Consider the following 26061-nt stretch of genomic DNA (forward strand, 5'->3'; position numbering starts at 1 on the left):
CAGATTCTGTGTGTGTCTCTCTCTCTGCCCCTCCCCTGCTCACGCTCTCTCTCTCTATCTCTGTCTCAAAAATAAATGAACAGATAAAATAAAAGTAAATTAATGGTGGCAAGTGAGATTTATTTTTTGGTTTCTTTTTTTGAGTATTTTATATTTATGTTATAAATGTATATACTTTGGACTTTGCTAAGTTTTATTTAAGGCTTTAGCTTGAAATTTGCTCTTTTAAAAACATTATGAAAGACATTATCTTTATTTAGCATATATCTTCCAGACAAAGGATATTCTCCAATATAACTATAAAACCATTATTCCTAGCAAGATAACAATAATATATAATAATCATAGCATATATTTCTTCAGTTGTTACCCAAACATTTTATTGTATTTTTAATACCAAATTAAAATCAAGAGCTACCCATTGCATTTAGTTATCTCTTTGAGTCTTTTAAAATTACAGAACTACCGGGGCACCTGGGTGGCTCAGTTGGTTAAGTCTCCGACTTCGGCTCAGGTCATGATCTCACGGTTCGTGGGCTCGAGCCCCGCATCGGACTCTGTGCTGACAGCCAGCTCAGAGCCTGGAGCCTGTTTCAGATTCTGTGTCTCCCTCTCTCTCTGACCCTCCCCTGCTCACGCGCTTTCTCTCTCTCTCTCTCTCTCTTTCTCTCTCTCTCAGAAATAGATTAAAAAACATTAAAAAAAAATTACAGAACTGCCTTTCTTACCTGTCTATACCACTCTCCCTCTCTTACCCCAGATACAGACTTGTTAGCTCTTTTGAGAATGCCTGTTATTTTTTGTGTTGCTGATTGTTTACTCATGGTGTAGTATAACTTCTTCCTCAATCCCCTGTTTTTTTTTTTTATAAACTGCGTGTTAGATCTAAACGTGCTTCAGAATCAGGTTAAAGATTTTTGGAAGAATAGTAATGTTGTGTACTATGAAAATATTGTTTCATTTTGAGAGGCACATAGCATTTGGTTGTCCCATCATTTTGATGCTGTGTTCCATCACCAGGCTAAGGTGGTGACCACTAGATCATTTTATTGTAAAGTTATCTTTTCCTTTTTGCATGTAGTAAGTCACTGTGCATGGTACTTTGACACCAGGTAAATCTCCATCAACCTTTCACCTAATGATTTTAGCCTTCATTGATGATTGATTCTTATTCAGTTATTCATTATAAATATTAAAATTCTATTGTTCCTTTTACATTCCTTTTGCATAGTCATCTTCTACGAAGAAGTTTCTCTCATCAGTTAGGACTATTTTGTTACCTTGAAAAAATGTTCTACCTGAAGAATAAACGCTTAGTTTGTTCCTTTAATATAACCATTTCCAGAGTGTGTAGTAGTTATCCCCAGTGGTGGCAAATGAGTTTGGTCTTCTTCCTTTCTTTCTTTTATTTTTTAAACATTATTTAAAAAAAAATTTAATATTTTATTTCTGAGAAAGAGAGAGAGAGAGAGAGAGAGACAGACACAGTGTTAGCAGGGGAGGGTCAGAGGCAGAGAGAGAGAGAGAGAGATACAGAATCTGAAGCAGGCCTCCAGGCTCTGAGCTGTTAGCACAGAGACTGATGCGGGGCTCGAACCCACAAACTGTGAGATCATGACCTGAGCCGAAGTCGGATGCCCAACCGACTGAGCCACCCAGGCGTCCCTTTCTCCTCTCCTCTCCTCTCCTCTCCTCTCCTCTCCTCTCCTCTCCTCTCCTCTCCTCTCCTCTTCTCCTCTTCAATTTTGTGGCTTTCTCTGTGGAATCTCATATATATTTATATTATAAATATTACATATGTTTTGAACCTTGATATCATTTAGGATTATAGTGTGATATAAATTTATCTTTATTATATATGTAAAATATGTAACTTTTCTTTTTTATAGTAAGAAGACATGTTGGGTAACAGGAAGAGCTGTAGAATTTGCAGATATCAACTGTGGCCTTATTAAGCACGTTGGTAGCATCAGTGCCAGGCAGATGGTAAGTATGACTACAGTCATAGAGTATGAATATTCTACACCTAGGTTCTCGAGCCTTTTTTTTTGAATTAAAAAAAAAGAACTCTCAGAAGGAAAGTGTAGTCACAAATTTTGTTACTAGAATTTCTTGAAGAGTTTGTGGTTGTATAAAACAACTGTTGTACTCCTGGTTTTCCTTTTTAATGTGTGTTTTTGTTTCTCTGTTTCTAAACTGCTTTTTCATATTTCATATATTGTTAGTCATCTGCATATATTATTTGTGCACTCATTTCCTGTATGGTACTATGGCTAACTGCCAGATTGAAGTATATATCATAATATACTTATCATGTTATCAGGGAACATGGCTGATGGGAAAATAAACACGTAAAGATGAAACTATGTTGGTAAAACCAACAGTATGAGACTCTTAAAATAACCAAGCAAGACTAGTACTGGCAGTATGTAATGAAGAATTATAGAAAGTGTTGAAGAACTCTATAGAGAAATACACCTTCCTGGATTCTTTGGCTAAAAGTATATATTGGTCACCAACTGGCTTTTTTCCTTAAGAATATGTCTAAGAGATCTTTCTGGTTTCTGCACACGCACATAGGGTTTCTTCATTCTACCTTAAACTTTATAATAGTTTAGTATTCTAAAAGGTGATTTTTACCATAATTTATTTAGCCGTACTCTTATCCATTGAATATTTAGGATGTCTTCAGTGATCAGTTATAATAGTTCTTATGATAGATATATTTAAGATTATTGGTTACATTTTCTGTAAATGCTGTCTTTTTCAGTGACACACTCTTTGACACTTTGATGAGATTTAGTATTTATCTTACCCTTATCACAGTAGTATACTTAAAATCATTTTGTAGGAAACTTAATCTCCAGTACAGATGGATTGATTGGTTTTGGTAGCATTTGTTTATGAGAATGATGTTTGTTTTATTTTTTTATTTTAGAGAAAACAAGAGCATGAGTGAGGGGGTGGGTGGGGAAAGGGGTAGAGGGAGAGAGAGAATCTTAGGCAGGCTCCACTCCTAGTGCAGACCCGATACAGGGCTGGATGCCACGAGCCTGGGATCAGGACCTGGGCCAATATCATGAGTTGAGTCAGATGCTCAACCCACTGAGCCACCCAGGCACCCCAAGAGAGCTGTTTCTTGATCTTTTGTGGTAGGATACTGTGTTTGAGTCCTATGACTGCTATATATACTCATTATAGAGAGATGCTTTTTTTTTTTTAAAGATCACCATTTTTTTAAAACTTTATTTATACATTTTGATATATACATAGAAAGCGGTGCGTGTGTGAGTGCACGCAAACAGAGGAGAGACGATGGGTGGGGGGAGAGAGAGAGAGAGAGAAAGAGAATGAGAGAGAGAATCTTAAGCAGGCTCTGTGCTGATAGTGCAGAGTTCAGCATGTGACTTGAACTCACAGATTGAACTCATAAACCTTGAGATAATGACCTGAGCCAAAACCAAGGACGCTTAACCTACTGAGCCACTCAGGCACCCCTAAAGAAGATGCTTTTGTTTTTGTTCCTTTTTTGATGGTTTTAAGGAGCTAAGGTGTTATTAATAAATTTGATTCTTAGTATCAATTTTTTTAGGCCTGTTCTTTTTAGATGATATTGCATATTAAATAGAATATCTTTTTTGATTGTTATAGAAACTTACTATTTTCTATAATTATCTAACATTAGTAGTTCTTATATAAATATAACAGATTTATTTATAAAATGACGTGGAAGACTTTTTCAATAGGAAGGGTTTTTTTTTTTTTGAAGTGGTGTTTATTGGTATATTCACTTTAATGACAATACTGACCATTGCTATACCTTTGTTAGAGTTCATGTTCACTCTACTATTTATAAATTTCATGTTAACCTAGAATTTTTTTTTAATGTTTAAACGAATATATATATATATATGTATATATATATCCTTGTCTGTTAAAAAAAATTCAAGTTGATAAGACCTCTGCTTACTATGCTGGAATATTTTGATGATAATTTTGATGAGTGAGTATGTATTAATTAGATTCTCTGTCAGGTTAACATTAAATAATAGAGATAGAGCTTGGAAAATATGTAGATGAAATTTATATATTCATGATCTTATTGTTAACAAAAATTTGTATTATTTGTTTTTAGGTTCTTCATTTGAGCCAGTTCTTTCACATTTCTCCATTATATATCAAACCTTACTTACCCATCCTTATATCCTCTATCCTTTTAGAATACACCTTCTGTTTAGGTCAGGTATGTATGTAAAGAAGCTATGTAACCTTGTTTAAACTAGATTAATTAATAAGGCTTTCTTTATGGAAAAAGAAGGATGCATAAGATCACTTGATAAAAATGTTGAACATCACTCAAGTGAATAAATGGGATTCAGATATATAAAGTGGGATATATAAAGTAAAACTGGTATTTGGGTGGTAGTGTATGTTTTGATATATATGACATTCTTCACTGTGTTAAATATTGGACACTTAAACTGCCTACATGTTTAGATCTGTTTCCAATGAAAAAAGAGGTGGAAATGATATATGGTTTGATAGCTAGAGGAACCAAGTATAGAGGGAAGTCTAAGATTTAGCTTTGATAATAGCAATTGTTTTTTTCCTTGATTGTTAAAGTATGTGTATATTATAGATTGTTTGGGAAATGCAAATGTAGTATGTAAAAAGAGTATCATGTTAAAAATAAAATTACTTGTAATCTCAATTACCCAGAGATTTCTAGTCTAATATTACAGTCTGATCTATTCCCATTTAGTTATCTGTATAAGTTATATTAAGTTTTGTGTCTTGCTTTCTTTTCTAACATTGTCTTAAACTCAGGGGCTCCTGAGTGGCTTGAGGTTAAGCATTGGACTTTGGGCTCAGGTCATGATCTCATGGTTCTTGGGTTCGAGCCCCACATCAGGTTCTCTGCTGACAGCTCAGCTGCTTTCGATTCTGTGTCTCCATTTCTCTCTGCCCCACCCCTGCTTGTGCTCTATCTCTGTCTCTCAGAAATGAATAAACGTTAAAAACAAAACACAACCCTCAATTAAACATTATCCAAAATATAGTCTTTAATGACTGTATAGATTCCATTTTAGGAATCTAAGGAGATACTGTGCTTGATACTTGACTAGTCCTTAGTTTTCTTATTTGCCGAATAGGCATAATAGTACTTACTATTTTTTTTTTTAAATGTTTTTATTTATTTTTAGGAGAGAGAGAGAGAGAGAGAGACAGCGTGAGCAGGGGAGGGTCAGAGAGAGGGAGTTACAGACTGAAACAGGCTCCAGGCTCTGAGCTGGCAGTCAGCACAGAGCCCGACGAGGGGCTCGAACCCACGAACCGCGAAATCATGACCAAAGCGAAAGTCGGACGCTTAACCGACTAAGCCACCCAGGCGCCCCATTAGTACTTACTATTTTAAGAGTTAAGTGAATTCATGAATTAACATTCTAGCTGGCATGTGTTAAGTATTTAATAAATTATACTTACTATCACCAGAAATTATTTTATCTTTCCTTTCTCATTATTTAGTTTTTAGTTTTTCTTTGTAAAAAATTACTGTATTTTGAATCTCTATACAAATATCTATGTAAATTTGATTTTTTAAATGATGAATTCCTAAAAGTGGAATTATTACATCAAAGAATATAAGTACAGTTGACCCTTGAACATCACAGGTTTAAGGTGCCTGCTTCTATTCATATGCAGATTGTTTACTGTTATGTAAGTGTGTTTTCTCTTTATATTTTTTAAATAACATTTTCTTTTCTGTAGTTTACTTTATTGTAACAAAACAGTATATAAACAAAATTTGTGTTAATTGAGTATGTTATGTTCTCAGTAAGGCTTCAAGCCAACAGTAGGCTATTAGTTAAGTCCAAAGCTATTGGATTTTTGACTGTGTGGGTGGTCGCCGTCCTTAACCACTACCAAAATTGTTCTTGGGGTCAGCTGTAATTTAAGATTTCTTAATACATAGTGGCAGTTTGCTTTCTTCAAAGGTTATACTAGTTTATTCTCATCACAATATATGAAAATTACTATTTCACTGTAGCTTTACTGACAATGGCTATTATTATTTTAAAAATTATTTTTTATTTATTGGGCAACATAATGATATTCTCTTTTTTTAATGTTTATTTTTGAGAGAGAGAGACAGAGACAGAGCGGGAGTGGGGGAGGGACAGAGAGAGAGGGAGACAAAGAATCTGAAGCAGGTTCCAGGCTCTGAACTGTCAGTACAGTGCCCGATGTGGGCTTGAACCCACCAACCATGAGATCATGATCAAATTGAAGTTGGATTCTTAACTGACTTAGCTACTAGGCGCCCCAGTAATATTCTAATTCCATTTTATTAATGGGGTCAAATTTTTTTTTTGTTTAAGTAGGCTTCATGCTCAGTGTGGAGCCCAGTGTAGGGCTTGAACTCATGACCCTGAGGTCAAAACCTGAGCTGAGATCAAGATTTGGATCCTTACCTGACTGAGCCACCCAGGTTCCCCAGTGGGTTTAAACTTTAAAATTTTTATTGAATATTACTGTTTCTTTTTAGAATCTTGTACCTATTGTTTTCCTGTTCTTCTTGTTTCTTTTTCCTTACCTTAATCCTTTATTTATCTTAAAAGAAGTTAATGTCTTTAGCATAATCTGTAGGAGGGATTTATCAGCTGTGTAAATGCTGCTGATGGGTCTAGACCATTAGATTTAGTTTTTATTTTCTTTTTTTAAGTTTATTTACTTGAGAAAGAGCGTGAGTAGGGTCAGAGAGAGAGGGAGAGAGAGAATCCCAAGCAGGTTCCACGCTGCCAAGTGCAGAGTCCGGCATGGGGCTCGAATTTGAGAAACTGTTGAGATCATGACCTGAGCCAAAACCAGGAATCAGGCTTAACCAGCTGAGCCACCCAGACACCCAAGATTTAATTTTTATTTTCTAATTGCTGGTGTAGAGAAATTCAGTCCAGAAATCTTGTTAAATTATCTGAGTATCCTAAAAGATAATCTGTGTATTCTTTTGGATTTATATGCACACTATTGTCTGTGAATGATGATAGTTCTGTTTCTTTTTTTTCCTAATCCTTACTTTATTTCCTTTTCAACTCTTAATGCACTGGCTATGGCCTCTGGTACAGTGTAGCAGTGTAGAATAGAAATGGTGATGGCAGTCATCTTGTCTTACTTTTGATTGTAGAAAGTAAACATTCAGCATTTCATAATTAAGTATGAGTTGTGGGTTTTGGTTTTTTTGGTAAATGCCTTTATTATAGTTCTAATTTGTGTTGTTTTTATCATGAGTAGATGTTGACTTTTTTCAAATTTTTTTCTGCATACATTGAGTTGATTGTGTGATTTTTTTTTCTTTATTTTGGTAATATCAGGAATTGCACTGATTAATTTTCAAGTATTAAAACACCTTTATAATCAAAAATAAATTCAGGTTAGTTATGATGTATTATTTTTATGACTAATGTAATTTTTATATTTTGTATGATATCATAATTTATGTGTTACTACTTTAATACTTAGGAATTTAGCATCTAATTTCTTTTTTTATTAAAATTTTTAAAATATTTATTTTAGTTTTTGAGAGAGAGAACACAAGCAGGAGAGGGGCAGAAAAAGAGGGAGACTGAAGCCGGCTCCTGGCTCTGAGCTGTCAGCGCAGAGCCCAGTGCGGGGCTTGAACTTATGAATTGTGAGATCATGACCTGAGCTGAAGTCAGATGCTTAACTGACTGAGCCACCCAGGTGCCCCTGCATCTATTTGCATGAGTGAAATAGGCCTGTAATTTTTTTTCTTTTAATGTCATTGTAAAGTTTTGGTATCTGGGTTATGTTGACCTCATAAAATGAGTTGGGAAGTTTTTTTCTTAGTCTCTGGAAGAGTTTGTGTAAGATTGGTAGTAGAGATTATTTAGTGGAATTTACTTGTAAAGCCACCTTGACCTGAGGTTTTTGTTGTGGGAAGGTTTTAAGTTATAGATTCCATGTCTTTAATATAATAGAGACAGGGCTGTCAGGTCTTGTTATATCAAATAGAGTATCATGTATTTTTTTTAAAAAAATGTGCATTTCATTTGAAGTTTAAAATTTATTGGCATAAAATCGCTTATGGTATCTTGTTATCTCTCTTTTTCAAATATGTGGGGGTGCCTGGGTGGCTCAGTCAGTTAAGCATCCGACCTCGGCTCAGGTCGTGATCTCATGGTTTGTGGGTGTGAGCGCCATGTCAGTCTCTGTGCTGACAGCTCAGAGCCTTGAGCCTGCTTTGCATTCTGTTTCTGGCTCTCCCTGACGCTCTCTCTCTCAAAAATAAATAAACATAAAAAATTAAAAAAAATATGTCTGTGGACTTGATAATGATGTCCCTTTTTTCATTTTTGATATTGGTTATTGTGCCTTCTCTTTTTTTGATCACGCTTGCCAGGGATTTGTCATTCTTATTTTTTGGGGGGGGGATTTGTTTTCCTTCCTTCCTTCCTTCCTTCCTTGCTAGAAAGAGAGTTCGAGGAGGGCAGGAGCAGAGAGGGGGAGAGAGAGAGAATCCCAAGTAGGCTCCGCACTGTCAGCGCAGAGCCCAGAGCTTGATGTGGGGCTCAAACTCAGGAACCGTGAGATCATGACCTGCGTGTAACTTGAATGCTTAGTGGACAGAGCCACTCAGGCGTTGTAGGGATGTGTCATTCTTAATAGTGTTAAAAAAAATTGTTTAAATTGGAAAGAACCATCTTTTTTTTTTTTTTTTTTTTTACAAATAGTTTATTGTCAAATTAGTTTCTACATAACACTCAGTGCTCATCCCCAAAGTGCCCTCCTTCATGCCCATCCCCCCCTCCCCCCCACATCCATCAGTCCTCAGTTTTTGTCAGCATTCAAGAGTCTCTCATGGTTTGCCTCTCTCCCTTTCCCCCACCATTTCCGCCCTTCTTCTCCCCCTTGGTCCTCCGTCAAGTTCCTCCTAATCCTCCTATACGTGCAAACATATGGTATTTGTCCTTCTCTGCCTGACTTATTTCGCTCAGCATAACACCCTCAAGGTCCATCCATGTTGCTACACATGGCCAGATTTCATTGTTTCTCATTGCCATGTAGTATTCCATGGTATAGATAAACCACATCTTCTTGATCCATTCGTCTGTTGATGGACACTTAGGCTAGAAAGAACCATCTTTTGACATTTTTGATCCCCTTTACTATGTATTTTTCTTTTTTTTTTTAATGTTTTATTTATTTCTGAGAGAGACAGTGTGAGCAGGGGAGGGTCAGAGAGAGAGGGAGATACAGAATCTGAAACAGGCTTGAGGCTCTGAGCTAGCTGTCAGCACAGAGCCCAATGTGGGGCTCGAACGAACGAACAGTGGGATCATGACCTGAGCCAAAGTCAGACACTCAACCAACTGAGCCACCCAGGTGCCCCTATGTATTTGTTTTCTACTTTGTATTTTCTGTTGGCTATTTCCTTTTTAGTTTCTTTGGGTTTGTTTCAGTGTTTTTCTGCCAACTGCTTATTAAATGCTTAGATGGTTGATTTTTCAGCCCTTCTTTTTTTCTAAAATATGCACTTCTATGCGTCTTTTTCTGTGTATAATTTTAATTGTATCTCACAAAGTTTGGATATATTATTTTTATTTGGTTAAGGTATTTTCTGAATAGTATTAGTTTTAATTATTTTAAATTAATGTTAACACTTCAGTAATTATAGTGGAATTCTTCTTTGACTCAAGTGTAGAAGTGTATTTCTTAATTTTCAAACAATTGTGTTTTCTAGTTTATATTTTAGTTACTGATTTCTAGTATAATTCCATATGTATTTGAAAATAAAGTATATTTTGTGGTTATTGGGTCCTTTTCTGTATAGATACTAAGTCAAGTTATATAGTGCATGACTCAAATCTTCTATGTCCTTATTGTTACTTCTTTTTTTCTCCCTTTTTGTTGAGGGTGCTCCTTTTTCTAATAGTTACAGAGGCAACGATTTTACAAACAGAATACAAACTTAGAATCATTACATTTTCTTGGTGAATTGGACCTTTTATCATTGACTTTTTCTACTGACATGTATGTCAATGGTAATTTAGATAAGAGCAATTTTATTTTATTCTTTTTGGAAAACAAATTAATATTTGACATAAAAAGCACAACGCAGAGCATAGTCAGGTGGGAAATCAGAACCTTGCTGGGCTTCCTTTTCACTTAGTTTAGTTTAGAATGGCTTGTACTTTGAAATGAAAATGGGAGAAGGTACCAAAACCTTTTGGTTGCTTAAGATTTTTAAAAAACTCCAGAAACGAAAGGGTGTCCAAGGCCTCCATTTCTCTCTGGGCGCATGCAGAGAACTTGTGGAGGACCGTGAACTTCGGGTCCAACAAGCTGAAGGGTGGTGGAATTGAAGGAGGTGAGGGGTAACCACTATTTATCATAATAAAACAATGTGTATGGCCTCCGTGTCGGGGGTCCCCAAGAAAAACAAAACAAAACAAAACAAAAAAAACCTCTTTTTCCCCTTTTAAAAAAATTTTTAATATTTTTTCAAGTATAATTAACATGTGATGTTATATTAGTTTCAGGTGTATAATATAATGATTTGACAATTCCGTGTATTTCTCAGTGCTCCTCAAGATAAGTGTACTGTTAATCCTCTTTATTTCATCCATCCCCCACTCACATCTCCTCTGGCAACCACCAGTTTGTTCTCTGTATTTAAGAGTCTGGGGGTTTGTTTGTTTGTTTTTGTCTTCATTTGTTTTGTTTCTTATGTTCCGCATATATGTGAACTCATGATATTTGTCTTTTTCTGGCTTGTTTTACTTAGCATTATACCTTCAAGGTCCATCCATGTTGTTGCAAGTGGCAAGACTTCATTCTTTTTTATAGCTAATATTCCACTGTGTATGTGTATGTACACATACCACATTTTCTTTATCTAATCATCTGTCAGTGGATACTTGAGTTGCTTCCATATCTTGGCTATTGAAAATAATGCTAGGCTTTTTACACCTGATCTTAGCCAAAAGGCCGAGAAGCAATAGACTTTTTGGATTACTGTTTTCATTTTCTTTGGCTAAGTACCCAATAGTGGAATTACTGGATCATATGGTAATTTATTTTTAATTTTTTGAGGAACCTCATACAACTCAATACCAAAAAACCCAAATAATCTGATTAAAAATGGGCAGAGGGGATGCCTGGGTGGCTCAGTTGGTTAAGCGGCCAACTTCAGCTCAGGTCATGATTTCATGTGTTGTGGGTTTAAGCCCTGTGTGATGCTTTGTGCTGAAAGCTCAGAGCCTGGAGCCTATTTTGGATTCTGTCCCCCTCTCTCTGTCCCTTCCTCATGCTCTGTCTCTTTCTGTCTCTCAAAAATGAATGTTTAAAAAAAATGGGCAGAGGACCTGAATAGACATTTTTCTAAAGACATATGGACAAATGAAGCAGACAAATGAAAAGATGCTCAACATCACTAATCATTGGGGGACTGCAAATTAAAACAACAATGAGATGCTTTTTTTTTTTTTAACATGTTCATTTTTGAGAGAGAGCACACATGGGAGTGGGAGAGGGACAGAGATAGGGAGACAGGATCTGAAGCAGGCTTTGGCAGACCGCGGAAAGCCTGATGTGGTGCTTGAACTCATGAACAGTGAGATCATGACCTGAGCTGAAGCTTAACTGACTGAGCCACCCAGAGGTCCCAAGATACCACTTTATACCTGTCAGAATGGCTAAAATTAAAAACGTAACAAGTAACAAGTGTTGGCGAGGATGTGGAGAAAAAGGAACCTTTGTGCACTGTTAGATAAGAGCAGTTTTAGTGTAGTTGTAGAAACGGTGGATGCAAACCCTTTTTCTGAAAAAATGAAGGAGAGAAATTGGAAACCATTGCTGTATGTTATACATATTTTCCCTCAATTTTGTTTTTGATATATAGGTATTTTACATTTAAATGTGGCTAGATGTATTAGTACTTTTTTCTTTAAGACTTCTTTTTTGTACTTTTTTGCTTATAAAGTTTCTTATCTTCCTGAGATATTCACTTGCTCCATGGAACTTACATTCCTGAACAGTATTGTCCAGTAGAACTTTCTATACTGATGGAAAAGTTTACTATTTCTGCTGTCCAGTATAATAGTCATTAACCACATGTAGTATTTGAGCATTCCTAATGTGACTAGTATGACTGAGGAAATGAATTTTTAATTTAACATGCTTTTTTTTCAAAATTAAACTTTTTATTTTGAGATTGTAGATTCACATGCAGTTCTAATAAATAATATAGAGAAGTCTCCTATGTTTTTTACCCAGTTCCCCCAGTGAAACATCTTTGCACAACTATACTATGGTGTCACAACCAGGATATTGTCATTAGTACAGAATATTTCCATCACTATAAGAATCTTTCAACTTACCCATTTATAGCCACACCCACTTGTCTACCCCCCCCATTCCTTCCTTGGCAATCATTAATCTATTTCTGTAATTTTGTCATTTCAAAAATGTTACATTAATGAGATTATTCAATACATAGCCTTTTGGGATTGGCTTTTTTCCACTCAGCTGTCTGGAATTTCATCTAGGTTGTTTTGTGTATCATTAGTATGTTCTCTTATATTACTGACTAGTATTTCATGGAATGGAAATATCATAGTATGTTTAACTATTCACCCACTGAAGGACATCTGAATTGTTTTCTAGTTTTGGCTTAATGAATAGAGCTGCTATAAACTGTGTACAGGTTTTTGGATGAACATAAATTTTCATTTCTCTTAGATAAATGCCCAGGAATGCAATTGCTGAAATGTTGTATGGTGTTGCACACACAAGCATGCACAGGCAGGGGAGGAACAGAGAGAAGGAGAGAGAATCCCAAGAAGGCTCCATGCTGTCAGCGTGGAGCTCTACATGGGGCTCAGTCTCACAAACCGAGAAATCATGACCTGAACTAAAATCGAGAGTTGGTGGCTTCACTGACTGAGCCACCCAGGCACGCTGCATGTTTAGTTTTTAAAAAAACTACCAAACTGTTTTCCAAAGTGGCTGTACTGTTTTACATTCCCTTCAGAACCTATAGGCGATCCAATTTCTCTGCATCTTTGCCAGCATTTGGTGGTGTCATTAGTTTTTATCTTAGCCAGTTTGATAGATGTGTAAGTAATATCTTGTATGTAGTTTTAATTTGCATTTACTTAATGCTTCAAGGTGTTGAACATCTTTTATGTGCCTATTTGCCATTTGTATATCCTTTTGTGCTTATGCTTTTTGCCCATTTTCTAATTGAATTGTTTTTTACTGTGGAGTTTCGTAAGTTCTTCATATATTTCAGATATTAATCTTTTGTTGGGTACGTGGTATGTAAATATTTTCTCCAGTCTGTAACTTATATTTTCATCTTCTCAACATGGCCTTTTACAGAGCAAAAGTTTTTAATTTTGATGTAGTACAATTTACCAGTTTTTCCAATGGATCATGCTTCTGGTGTTTCTGTTTAGCTCTAGGTCATGGAGATTTTCTCCTGTTTTTTTTTTTTCCCCTAAAATGTTCATAGTTTTATGAATTTCAGTTCTTGCTACATTTTGAGTTAATTTTTCTATAAAGTGTGAGGCTTAGGTCAAAGTTTATTTTTTTTTATATGTGGATGTCCACTAGCTGCAGTTTCATTTGTTAAACAGGCTATCTTTCCTCTTTAAATTGCTTTTGTACTTGCGTCAAAAATTATTTCAGCATATTTATGTTGGTGTATTTCTGGGTTCTCTCTTCTGTTTCGAGATCTGTAATCTGTTTTCATATCTATATGTCTGTCCCTCCACTGATACTATACAGTCTTGGTTAGAGTAGTGATATAACAAATCTTGAAGTTGAGTTGATTGATTCTTCTCTTTCAGAATTAGCCATTCTGGTTCCTTTGTCTTTTCCATTTAATTTTAGAATAATCTTGTCCATATCCACAAAAAATCTTGCTTGGGTTTTGGTAGGAATTCTGTATATCAGTTTCAGGAGAATTAACATTTTTACCATGTTCAGTCTTCTAGTCCATGAACATGCTGTGTCTTTCCATTTATTTAGATCTTTGATTTCTTTCATCAGTGTTTTATATAAAGTTTTCAGCATACAGGGTTCTGTAATGATACTCCTTTTTACATTCTTGACATTGGTAATTTGTGTCTTCTCTCGTTTCTTTTTCGTCACTCATGCTAGAGATTTGTCATTTTTAAATATCTTTTTAAAGAACTATCAGTTTGTGGGGCACTGGGTGGCTCAGTTTGTTAAGTGTCTGACTCTTGGTTTCAGCTCAGGTCATGATCTCATGGTTTGTGGAGGTTGAATCCCCATTTCAGGTTCTGTGCCTGTGCCTGTGCGTGTGTGTGTGTGTGTGTGTGTGTGTGTGTCCTGTCTCACAAAATAAGTAAATAAATTTTAAAAGCTATCTGCTTGTTTCACTGATTTTTCTCTTTTGCTTTTCTGTTTTCAGTTTCATTCCTGTTCTTATTTTTACTGTTCCCTTCCTTCTGCTGCCTTTGGGTTTGTTTTGCTCTTCTTTTTCTAGGTAATGTGATGGGGGCTTAGATTATTGATTGATTTGAGACTTCTTTCTCTTTCGTAATATTGTATGCATTTGGTTGTAAATTTGCTATAAATGTCCACTGCATTAGCTGTGTCCTACATTTGATATGGTATATTTTCATTTTCACTTATTTCAATGTATTTAAAATGTTTTCTTGAGACTTTCTCTTTGGCCCATGGATTATTTATTTAGTATATTGCTTAGGTTCCAAGTGTATGGACATGTATTGATTATCTTTCTGTTAATTGATTTCTAACTTAATTCCATTGTGGTTGGAGAATATACTTTGTGTGATTTCAATTCTTTAAAATTTGCTGGGGTTTTTCTTAAAATCTAGGCTATGGACTTTCTCAGTACATATTCAGTGGGCACTTGAAAATAATGTATTCTGCTGTTGTTGGGTGAAGTGTTCTAAAAATGTTGATTATCCTTAATTGATAGTGTTAATTGTGTTCTGTATCCTAGCTGATCTGTCTAGTTATTCTCTCAGTTGTTGAGAGAGGGCTTTTGAAGTTTCTATAATTGTAGATTTGTCCATTTCTCATTTCAATTCTGTCGGTTTCTGCTTCCCTTATTTAGTGGCTCTGGTGTTTAGGGCATACGCATTTAGGGTTGCCTTCTTGGTGGACTGATCCTTTATGATTATATAAGGCCCTTCTCTGTCTCTGGTAATTTTTTTCCTCTCCAAATTCTACTTTGTGTGCTGTTAATATATAAAGGTATAATTTTATTTAATTTTAATTAATTTAAATTTAAATAGGCACATGTGGCTGGTGGCTGCCATATTGACAGTGCCATTCTGGAAGATGGAGAGAGCTATGGCACAATAAATTTAATTAAAAGGTAAATTTTATAGTATGGGTATTAAGGGCAATGGGTAGATAGGAAGGGGAGACTGGGGCACAGGGATTGGGGGAGATGATTTTCAATTGGGTAATCAAAGAAGAAATCATAGATTGTGAAACTTGAATAAAGGTTTGAAGGAGTGAGAGCTACCAATGCAAATATTTTGGGGAAGAGTATATCAAAGGCCACAGTAAGAGCTTTAGCTTTTACTGAGTGACATGGTGAACCACTTGAGGATTTAGAGCAGGCCCTGATTCATTCTGACTTGTTATGTGTTGTATATATGTATGATGTATGTACTGTGTTGTTCTATGAACATCATTCTGGCTGGTATGTTGAAAATAGACTGTAGGAGACAAGAGTTGGAAACTGAAAGAACATTTAGGACATCAGAATACGAGTAAATGATGATAGTAGCAAATGGTAAGAGCAGATTTTAGGGAAAATATAATTTAATTTTGCATATGTTAAATTTGAAATGGTTATTGGATACATCCAGGTGAAGAGAGCAAGTAGACTAGGGTTCTCCAGATCAATGAGTCCCTGCACTTGTGGAGCTTACACTTTACTTGAGTATGGGTAGAAAACATAAAAAAAGAAAACAAAAAAACCCCCAAATGAAATATGTACTGTGTTAGAAGATGATTAAGCTTATGAGGAAATTCAAGTTAGGATAAGTGTTGTTGAGACTGACTTCCTGAGGGGGTAACATTTGAGTAATGATAGGAAGGTGGTAAGGAAATAAACCTTATAGATACCTGAGAGATTAGTAGTTTAGGTTGAGGGAACTAAATGTAAAGATTCCCAGGGGAGAACATGGCTGGTGTGTTTGAAGAAGAACAAGGAGGTGAAGTGTGGCCAGAGTGACACTGAGCAGGGTTTAGGGATGACAGCACTGAAATAACAAAGTGTCTGGGTTATAGGCCATTTTAAGAATTCTGGCTTTTACCCTGAGTGAGATGGGAAACCAGTAGATAGTTAAGCAGAAGGGATGTATGATCTGACTTCTGGATTAACTGAGTCATTCTGATTACTGTGCTAAATATAAATAGACTGTGAAGGGGCAAGGATGGAAGCAAGGAGATTGGTTTGGAGACTTTTACAAGTAATCTCGGCAACAGGCTGTGCTAGCAGTGAGATAGTGGGGAAAGGTCATATTCTGTATACATTTTGAGGGTTGCATTGACAAAATTGGCTTACAGTTTGGATGTGGGATGGGAAGAGTTAGGAATTATTCCAAGATTTTTGAGCTGAGCAGTTGGAAGGATAGAGTTGCATTAATTGAGATGGGAAAGACTGAGAAGAGCAGGTGTGAAGTAGGTGATCAGGAGCTCAGTTTTGGACATGTTAAGTTTATGATGCCTGTTAGACATCCAAATGTAGATGTTCAGTAGGCATTGTCATTAGTAATATTTTTTTATTTTTTTAACCAAAATGATATTAAAACAGTGTACTCACTGCTGTGAAGATACATATATTTGTTAATATCTTAAATTTTTAACATGTTCAATCCTGTCAGAACTTGAGTATTTTGGCGAGAAAAGTTGTTTGACAGCTTTTTGGCTTTGATGCCAGAGTTGATGGTGCTCTCTTAGAGTTAAATAAAGATAATCATTCCGATTTTAGAAATGGAAATATAACTATATAGTCTGAGTGTCTTACTTTCTATTTTAGGTCCTATAACTGCTGGATTGTGCAAGATATTTAACCGTGTTTTCTTTGAGGTATGACTTAAATATCAAACATCTTAAATAAGAAAAGGGAAACATTTTAGTTTTGGAAGTCAGAATGCCAAGGAGAAGGAAAAATCTTGGGGGAAATCCTTTTCGGAAGACTGCAAGCTCTAAGGAAGTTGTCGTATCCAGTGTTGCTAGTCATGAGGAGCCAACCACTACTCTTCCTTCCATGTGTGACACAAAAGTTGATCAGGAAGAACTCTTCACCAGTATCTCAGAGATGTTTTCTGATCTGGATCCCGATGTAGTGTATTTGATGCTTTCTGAATGTGATTTCAAAGGTGAGAAAAAGTTTAGTTTGAATCTTTGCATCCTATAAGAAGACTTCATGTACTATGCCATGACCAGCAGTAATATAGAAAAATGACTGCCTTCTTTCTCTTTTTTTAATTTATTGAGCATCTGCTATGGGTGAGTTACTAAATTTGGTATTGTGAGGGATATGAGGAAGAAGAAAGCAGAGTTTTTCTGCTTTCAAGAAATGTACAGTTCTAAGTATATGATGTATGTATAGATATCATATTCTATGTTTTATTTCTTTTTATTTTCCCTCTAGTACAGGTTAGTGCCAACTATCAACCCTCTAGATAGTGCCAACTATCACCATTTTGGACTGGATAATTCTTTGTTGTGAGTGGCTTTCCTGTGGATAGTAGGACGTTTAGCAACATCCCTGGCCTGTACTCTGTGGATGCCAGTAGCAACCTTCAGCAGCCCTTTGTGAAAATTAAAAATGGCTCCATCTATTGTCTTATGTCCCTTGGGGAGCAGAATCATCCCCAGCTGAGAACCACTGTCTTAGGATGTAAGCTCCATAAAGACAGATCTCATAAACTGTTGTTATTGCTGTATCCCCAGCCCCTAAAATAGCTAATGACTCATATTAGGACCTCAGTAAATATTTATTGAGTGGAAAGATATTTTTATTTGTGTAGATAAAGGAGGGAGGAGCAGAGAGAGAGAGAGAGAGAGAGAGAGAGAATGCGCGCGCGCGAGAGAGAATGAGAATCTTAAGCAGGCTCCAAGCTCAGCATGGAGCCCAATGTGGGGCTCGATCTCACAAACCTGGGATCATGACCTGAGGAGAAATCAAGAGTCAGACACAGCCAACTGACCCACCCAGGTGTTCTTAGGGAAAAGACTGTAATTGTGGGAATAAGAGCTTATTAAGAGTTGATGCTAATAGAATAGTATTCGCAATATTGGCTTTGGAATCAGGAAATCTGGGTTAGATTTCCAACTCTGCCACTTAACGTCTCTGGCTCTGTTTTCTTATTTGTTAAGGAGAAAAAAGAAAATATGTACCTCATAGGACTTTTTTGGTGATAATTGAGGTTTGTTTGTTTGGTCAAGTCTTCAGTATAGTATTATTAATAACTTGTAATAAATTGTTTAGAAGTATGTTGACAGACAAAAAAACTATCAAAGTTGACTGAATGAGTAAATTAAATGTTGCTTTAATGCTTTAAATGTTGATGCTTGATATTGCTATTGGCTATGATTAGTATAAGATAAAGTTATTCTTGATTGGGAAAGTTTTGGTAATGTGTGATAAACTTCCACGCTTATTCTTTACATGGTCTGTGATGTGACCTTATCTTAACTATTCTGTTATGTATGTAGAAAAACAGTTTTTAGCAGTCTACATAATGCTCAGAAATAACAGCGTATAGAATTTTATGTGTGACTTCAACATTTATTTACTGATGTGATGTGTTTAAAACTTATTTGTTTCACACACACTAACATAACAATGAAGAATTACAAGAAAAGTATATTACCTTTACATCCTAACAAAAAACATTTCTCTTTTCCAGGATCTTCTTTACACCTTGTGCATAAATACTGATATTTTGAAATCATAACATTGATGAAATTGTGTATTCTGCCTTTTAAACATAACATAAACATTTTTTTCAGTGTTGCTGCGATCTTCATATTTATTGTTAATAGCTTCAAATATTCCACTCAATTGTGCTCCAGTTTATTTAATTATAACTAAGTTTTTCATGAATAATTAATATAGCTGAGGACATCTTGGTACAAATCGCCTTTCCCTTCTTTTGGCTTTTTTTCTTAGTCCCAGTGTTTTATTTCCTCCTGTCACAAGGTAAGAACAGTTTTCAGCTCTTGGAAATGTGCTGCCGCATTTGCCTACAAGATGTGTGCTGAGTTTCCGTCCCAGCAGGATTGTACAGGTTCTGTGGTTTCACCACAGCGGTTTCAGCACTGTGTAGTGTTACTTCAGGATTTTAATACGAATAAAATTTTGCTTTTTCTTAATTTGTTTTTTCTGTAAATAAACAGGATTATTGAACATTTTTGTATATGATTGTTTATTAATTATTATATTCTTGTGTAAATTGTTTATGGGTTTTTCGTTGTTTTATACTATTGTTTTAATTTTTCCAACACTCTCTGTAATGACTTTTCTCCTGTGTGATATAAATATCCTGATCTTTTACTTATTTTTACTTAATACTGTGTTTTTATTATATGCACATTAATTTTTTGGGTTGATCTTGTTTTTCTATCATGTATATTTTCTTCATAGAAATACCTTGTGTTTCTTTCTTTCTTTTTTTTTTTTTTTCCCCATGTTTAGGGCTTCTAACCTTTGTACTATTGCTATAACCTCCTAACTAGTCTCTCTGCCAGGCTTGCCCCTCCAATCCCTCTTTGTTTTTCTTCTTAAGGGAACATTAATTGGGTGCTTACTAGGTGCCAGTCCTTATGCACAGCACTTTTTCATGGATTATCTCATTTAATCCTCACAACAACCCTATGAGGTAGGTACTTTTATTATCCCCATATTGCAAATGAGAAAATCAAGGCTTAGGCAAGTTAAGTAACTTGTTCAAAGGGTCATAGCCAACAAGTAGGGATTTAAGTGTTGGTTTTCTGACTCCAGACCAGAGCTGTTACCTACTGTGCTGTGCTTCATTTTCATATTTCCTTAAAACAAGACGAAGCACAGAAATAAGCAAAACAAATTTCAATTCTAATGGCTCTGTATTTGTGTTGTAATGGAAAGAGCTCAGCATTGGAGTCAGACACACCAGGCCTGGCTCTGTCACTTAGTATCTGTGTGACTTGGGCCAAGTTAATGTACTTTTTGGACTTTATTTTCTTCATCTATTTGCTAGATATACTATACCTCATAGTATTATTTGAGGGTTCATTCAGGTGATATATATAAAGCTCCTAGTTCAAGTGCGGTGACAGGTAGTATACCTTCAAGTTTCCTTAGAAAATAAAATTGATATTTCTTACCATGACATACAAAGACTCTTACCAATTTTACTTGATCTTTTCCAGTTTTATCTCCTTTTATCCACCATAGTACTGTGTACCCACATGCCAACTAACCTCTCTTAATACGTTAAACATACTTTGTGTTTTCAAGACTGCTTTGCCTTTCCTTCCTGTGTCTGGCAAGTTTCTTTTTAATCTTCAAGTCCCAAATCACATATTGCCTTATGTGAAATCTTTCCTTACACTCCTATAAGGCTGCTATGGCATTTGTGTATAACTAAAAGTGTGCATTGTTTAGTCTATATTATATTATAGTGTAATTGTCTTCTAATTTGATTATCTTTAATTGCCTCCATTAGACTGCAAAAATCTCCTAAGTGTACTAGAAACTCTGTCTAATTTATCTTTGTACAGTGTATGTCTGATATGTAGTATATGCTGATACTTATTTTTTGTATCAAGTGAAATTTATAGCATTAACCATATAAACAAATTAGATTTATAGGAGAGTACTTAAAATACTTAATACTTAAAAGACATGCAGTTGCTCAGTATTGAAAAAATGAATGGGTCTATAACTAATGTATATAATTATGGATATTTTTAGATACAATTTATAAATATTTTATGCTTATTCAAATTTATCAGAGACCTTCTGCTTGATGGTAATTTATTAGCCTAGTTTATTACAGTTTGTCTGAAAGTAATAGTATTGTATGACTCTATCATTCAAACCTTTCACTAATACAGACTGGTATATTAGTAAAATATTAAATAAAAAATTACTTGAATATTTATAAATTTCTATATTAAGTGCAAAAAGTATAATTTTTACATGGATTTTTAATGAAATTATATTTTACTATTTTCAATACACATCTATATTGTTCTTGTACAGTTGAAAATGCAATGGATTGTCTGTTAGAATTATCTGCCACTGATGCCAAGGTAGAAGAATTGTCTTCAAAAACCTTCATTGCTTCTGAGAGCCAAGTAAGTGCTGTGGGACGTGAAATAATGGAAAAGTATCCTCCTGAAGAAGAAAGCGAAGATTCAAAAATGGATTCATTTTTGGACATGCAGCTAACTGAAGACTTGGATTCCTTAATACAAAATGCTTTTGAGAAATTGAATTCTTCTGATGACCAAGTATACTCATTTTTGCCTCTGCAAGGTGTTAATAATTTTAGTGACCCAAGTGCATTTGTAAATTCAGATTCAAGTAGTATGACTCCCATTCTTTCTACAGAAAATGTGGATTTGAACAGTGAAAATGTAGAGAATTCTGCCTCTGCATTAAGTTCAAACACAATAACTTCACATTCTGTTTCAGATGAGTCCAAAAGTTTTATAAAGGATGACGCATTGGCATTAGAAGATTCTTCTCTCACTAGTTCTTTAAATGTAGCAAGTGACACTATGGTGAGTGGTAGCAATCTCAGTCAGAGATCTAAAGAGCTTTTAGAATCTGAGTATGTTGAGACTCCGTTCTCTCAAGCCCCTGTAGATTTGGATGACAATGAACCTCAGGCTCCTTTAAGCCTTCCTGTGCAAAATCCGGGGCTTGATTTACTAGGGACAAGTGGGGATCAGAAATCTACTTCTGTCCCTGATATGTTCATGCTTTCTGAAGAGTTCAATTTCAAACCACACAAACATACTGAACTGTCAAAGGGGAAAGATGTGAATTACTGCCCAGTACTTGCCCCTCTCCCTCTGTTGCTGCCGCCGCCTCCACCCCCGCCAATGTGGAATCCAATGATTCCTGCTTTTGACCTCTTTCAAGGAAATCATGGCTTTGTAGCTCCTGTCGTAACCACTGCTACACACTGGAGACCGGTCAACTACACGTTTCCCCCTCCAGTTATTTCTCACACTTCCCCAACAAAGGTATGGAGAAATAAAGAGGGAACAAGTGCTTATCAAGTACAAGAAGCTCCAGTTTCTCAGGTTGTAAGAAAGAAGACGTCATCTTATGTTGGACTAGTTCTTGTTCTTCTCAGAGGGCTTCCAGGATCAGGAAAATCTTTTTTGGCAAGGTATGAGGTTTAATTGAATTCTTTAAAAAAATATAATGCATGAACCTGAACATTATAACAGACAATATGAATATGTGCAATACTTTTGCTTAATAGAGAACTGCTGTAATCTTTTCTTTTTACTAATTTTTTCTTACTTTGTGGTTGATAGCAGCACTCTTTTCTCCAGGAGTGTTTTATTCTTTTATCATAGAATAGCATTTGGGGAAACAGAAGAAAAATTTAAAGACGATCCCAAGATCGTGAGCTTTTGAAGTCAGTAGAAATTGCTTATATGGAAGAGAACTAATTTGAGTAGGAGAAAAATAAGTTCAACTTTGATTATAGAGTAAAAAAGCCACAATTGATTTGAATTCAAGAAACAAAATAGACTTGTCAGTTTTCTTGGGAGCCAGTCTTCTGGTTACAGGATTTCCAGTATTGTTTGTTTGAATATTATATATGATCACTTTTAAATAACCATACTTGGGTTTTTTATTTGATTTATGACTTTGTAAAAATTAGAAGAGAGAATTTAGAAGAAAAGTTAATGAAAACAATTCCATTTATCATTCATAGGACTTTGCAAGAGGATAATCCAAGTGGAGTAATTCTTAGTACTGATGATTATTTTTACATAAATGGACAGTACCAGTTTGATGTAAAGTACTTAGGAGAAGCACATGAATGGAACCAGAATCGTGGTAAGAATAGACATTAGAGGGGCGCCTGGGTGGCTTAGTCGGTTAGGCGTCCGACTTTCGCTCAGGTCATGATCTCGCGGTTGGTGGGTTCGAGCCCCGCGTCGGGCTCTGTGCTGACTGCCAGCTCAGAGCCTGGAGCCTGTTTCAGTCTGTGACTCCCTCTCTCTGACCCTCCCCTGCTCACGCTGTCTCTCTCTCTCTCTCTCTCCTAGAAATAAAAAAAACATTAAAAAAAAAAAAAAAAGAATAGACATTAGATTCTGGGTAATATTAAGAGCAATATAAAGTATTTTGAGAGGTATACAATTTGTAGAAAGTTATGATTCCCTTTAATTATTAAAGTTTTCAGTCAGTACAGAGCCCGTCCTGGGACTCGATCTTATAAACCGGGAGATCAGCTTGAGCTGAAATCAAGAGTTTACCTATCTGAGCCACCCAGGAGCCCCAACAATGCTACATTATTGTTAAGTCAACTCTAGACTTTATTTGGATATTAGTTTTTCTACTAAAGTTCCTATCTCTTCTAGAATCTTATCCAAGATACATGTTGCTTTTAGGATGATACGAAGGATAGCTTTTTTGCCCCATTTATGCTGTTTATACATGTAACACACATAAAAAGATCAGTTTTTATTTTATAATTTTCTCTAATTATAACTTTAGTATTTATTGTTTATTATCCAACATTTATCTGTACTTCAATTTTTATATACTCAAAGTGAGATTTAGAGGTAGAGTTGTAGGTAAAATTAGCACATATCTGTGATTTTCAAATTATGAACACAGCATCAAATTTTCAAAATTTCAAGAGAATACTTAATACTGTTATAAAAAGTGATTGTCATTTTCTGTTTGTGTTTTTCAGCAAAAGAAGCATTTGAGAAGAAGGTGTCTCCTATAATAATAGACAATACAAATCTACAGGCATGGGAAATGAAGCCATATGTTTCTTTGGTTTGTATCATAAATTGTCATAAGTCTGTAGTCTGTAGCAGTAAGTTTGAAATTATCGGGGATGTTAATTACACAAGTGAATCTCAGGCAAATAGTCCTTGGACTCTCTGTAACTGAGCTTTCTGTTTTGACAAAATGAGAAAAATAGGAATAGTTTTTGCATAAAGTTAAATTTATTGTTTTCAAGTTCTGAGATTCAGTTTTTAAACTCTGAGATAGTTTTTGTTTTTGATATCTTTTATGAAAAGGTAGTGGTATTAAATTATAATTTTATGTTTGTGTGTATATACATAACTATAATTTAGGTTTGTGTGTGTGCATGTGTGTGTGTGTGTGTGTATGTATACACACAAAATATTTTTCCTTATTGCTATTAACTTGGCAGAATCAAAGTTGGTAGTCTGTTGTTAGTCCTTAAATTTCTTTTGGAATTTTGCTTTTCGGATAAATTCAGAATTTGATGAATTCAACTATTTTCAGTTCTCCAAATTTGCCATTTTCTTCTTTTTTTGCGCAGCTTTGATGTCACCGTTTCCAGGAAGTTAGCATTCATTAACTTACTAAAACCCTGAGTGGAGTACTCTTTCTGTAAGCACCCTGACTTACTTTTGTGATGGCCTTAAGCACCTGCTTTTATTAGTAGGCCATGAATTGGCTAACTTTTTTCTATAAAGTGCCAGATGGTAAATATTTTAGGTTTTTTGGGCCACATACAGTCTCTGTTGTATATTCTTTTTTTTTCTTTTCTTTTTAAATGATCCTTTAAAGATATAAAAACTATCCTTAGCTCCTAGGCTGTACAAATAACTGGCTGATGGGCCGAATTTGGCTCTAAGCCATCTATATATTCTTGCAGGTAGGTCTGTTGTTTCATTCATCATTGACTCTCCAGGATATAGCACTGGGCTTGGCATACAGGAAATATATATTTGTTGGCTTAAAATGATGAATGAATAAAGCTTTTATGATTATGGGGTATTGTTTATTTTACTCTCTCAATATTAGCACATGTCTGGCACATTAAAGCTCACTTTATGTCTCATCAGTTAATGAATGTTGTGCTGCTTCTTTTATGTCCTCAGTACATCCAGCATCTGCCTCCTTTGCTGTGCTTAGTGCACTTATACTATTTTGAAGGTGTGACTCTTCATTTTTCTGAAGAAAATTAATGTCCTTTGAGAGCAAATGAGATTTTACTTCTGTGCAGGGACAGTAGAGGGAACAAAGACTCAAATTAGTGCATTGGGAATTAAAATTCAGTTTGCTTTCTGGCCTCAGGAGTTCCTAATTTCTAGCCTAACATATTTATTATGGGGAATACTTTCCTCTTTCCTCTTACTTGACTTCTCTGTACGTTTTCCTTAGCTTCCTGCTGTCATCGTAGAAAGTTCTTTAACACCTCATTTTCCTGTGTAGATAATAAAGAAGGCCCTGTATTACTGTGTTACTACTGATTTTCAATTAGCCTTCACACTTCCACAGTATTTTTTTTTACAGATAGTTTATTGTCAAATTAGTTTCCACGTAACTTCCACAGTATTTTTTCCTTTTTTCTTATATAATAATTAAAATTATAAATCTTTTTTTTAAATTATTGATTCCTTGGCTCTTCCCAGCTCTACTTAAAAGTATAATGACAAGGGGTGCCGGGGTGGCTCAGTCAGTTTAGCTTCCGACTTTAGCTCAGGTCATAATCTCACAGTTCGAGCTTTGAGTCAGGTTCTGTGCTGACAGCTCAGAGGCTGGAGCCTGCTTTGGATTCTGTGTCTCCTTCTCTCTCTGCCCTTCCCCCCCCCCCCCCCCCCNAAAATTATAAATCTTTTTTTTAAATTATTGATTCCTTGGCTCTTCCCAGCTCTACTTAAAAGTATAATGACAAGGGGTGCCGGGGTGGCTCAGTCGGTTGAATGTCTGACTTTAGCTCAGGTCTTGATCTCACAGTTGGTGGGTTTGAGCCCTACATCTGCTGACAGCTCAGAGGCTGGAGCCCCCCCCCC

General features: G+C 35.6%; 1 protein-coding gene across 5 annotated transcripts in view; it reads left to right on the top strand.

Annotated features, from left to right (window-relative positions):
• N4BP2 (NEDD4 binding protein 2) overlaps nucleotides 1-26061 on the top strand; it is a 76630-nt gene that overhangs the window by 7159 nt on the left and 43410 nt on the right. For 3 of the 5 annotated variants that reach the window (XM_039226973.1, XM_039226974.1, XM_039226977.1), the window contains exons 2-7: nucleotides 1890-1986; nucleotides 15312-15394; nucleotides 17072-17414; nucleotides 21287-22427; nucleotides 22986-23110; nucleotides 23976-24064. In XM_039226973.1, the coding sequence (XP_039082904.1) occupies nucleotides 17186-17414; nucleotides 21287-22427; nucleotides 22986-23110; nucleotides 23976-24064 (1584 nt within the window). In that variant the 5' untranslated portion in view covers nucleotides 1890-1986; nucleotides 15312-15394; nucleotides 17072-17185. Of the gene's footprint in view, nucleotides 1-1889; nucleotides 1987-15311; nucleotides 15395-17071; nucleotides 17415-19829; nucleotides 19923-21286; nucleotides 22428-22985; nucleotides 23111-23975; nucleotides 24065-26061 lie in introns of those variants that run through there. The other 2 variants (XM_039226976.1, XM_039226975.1) reach the window with 2 other exon arrangements.

This window comes from Hyaena hyaena, unplaced genomic scaffold, assembly GCF_003009895.1.
Source record: "Hyaena hyaena isolate Hyena2069 unplaced genomic scaffold, ASM300989v1 scaffold_24, whole genome shotgun sequence".
Taxonomy (NCBI): domain Eukaryota; kingdom Metazoa; phylum Chordata; class Mammalia; order Carnivora; family Hyaenidae; genus Hyaena; species Hyaena hyaena.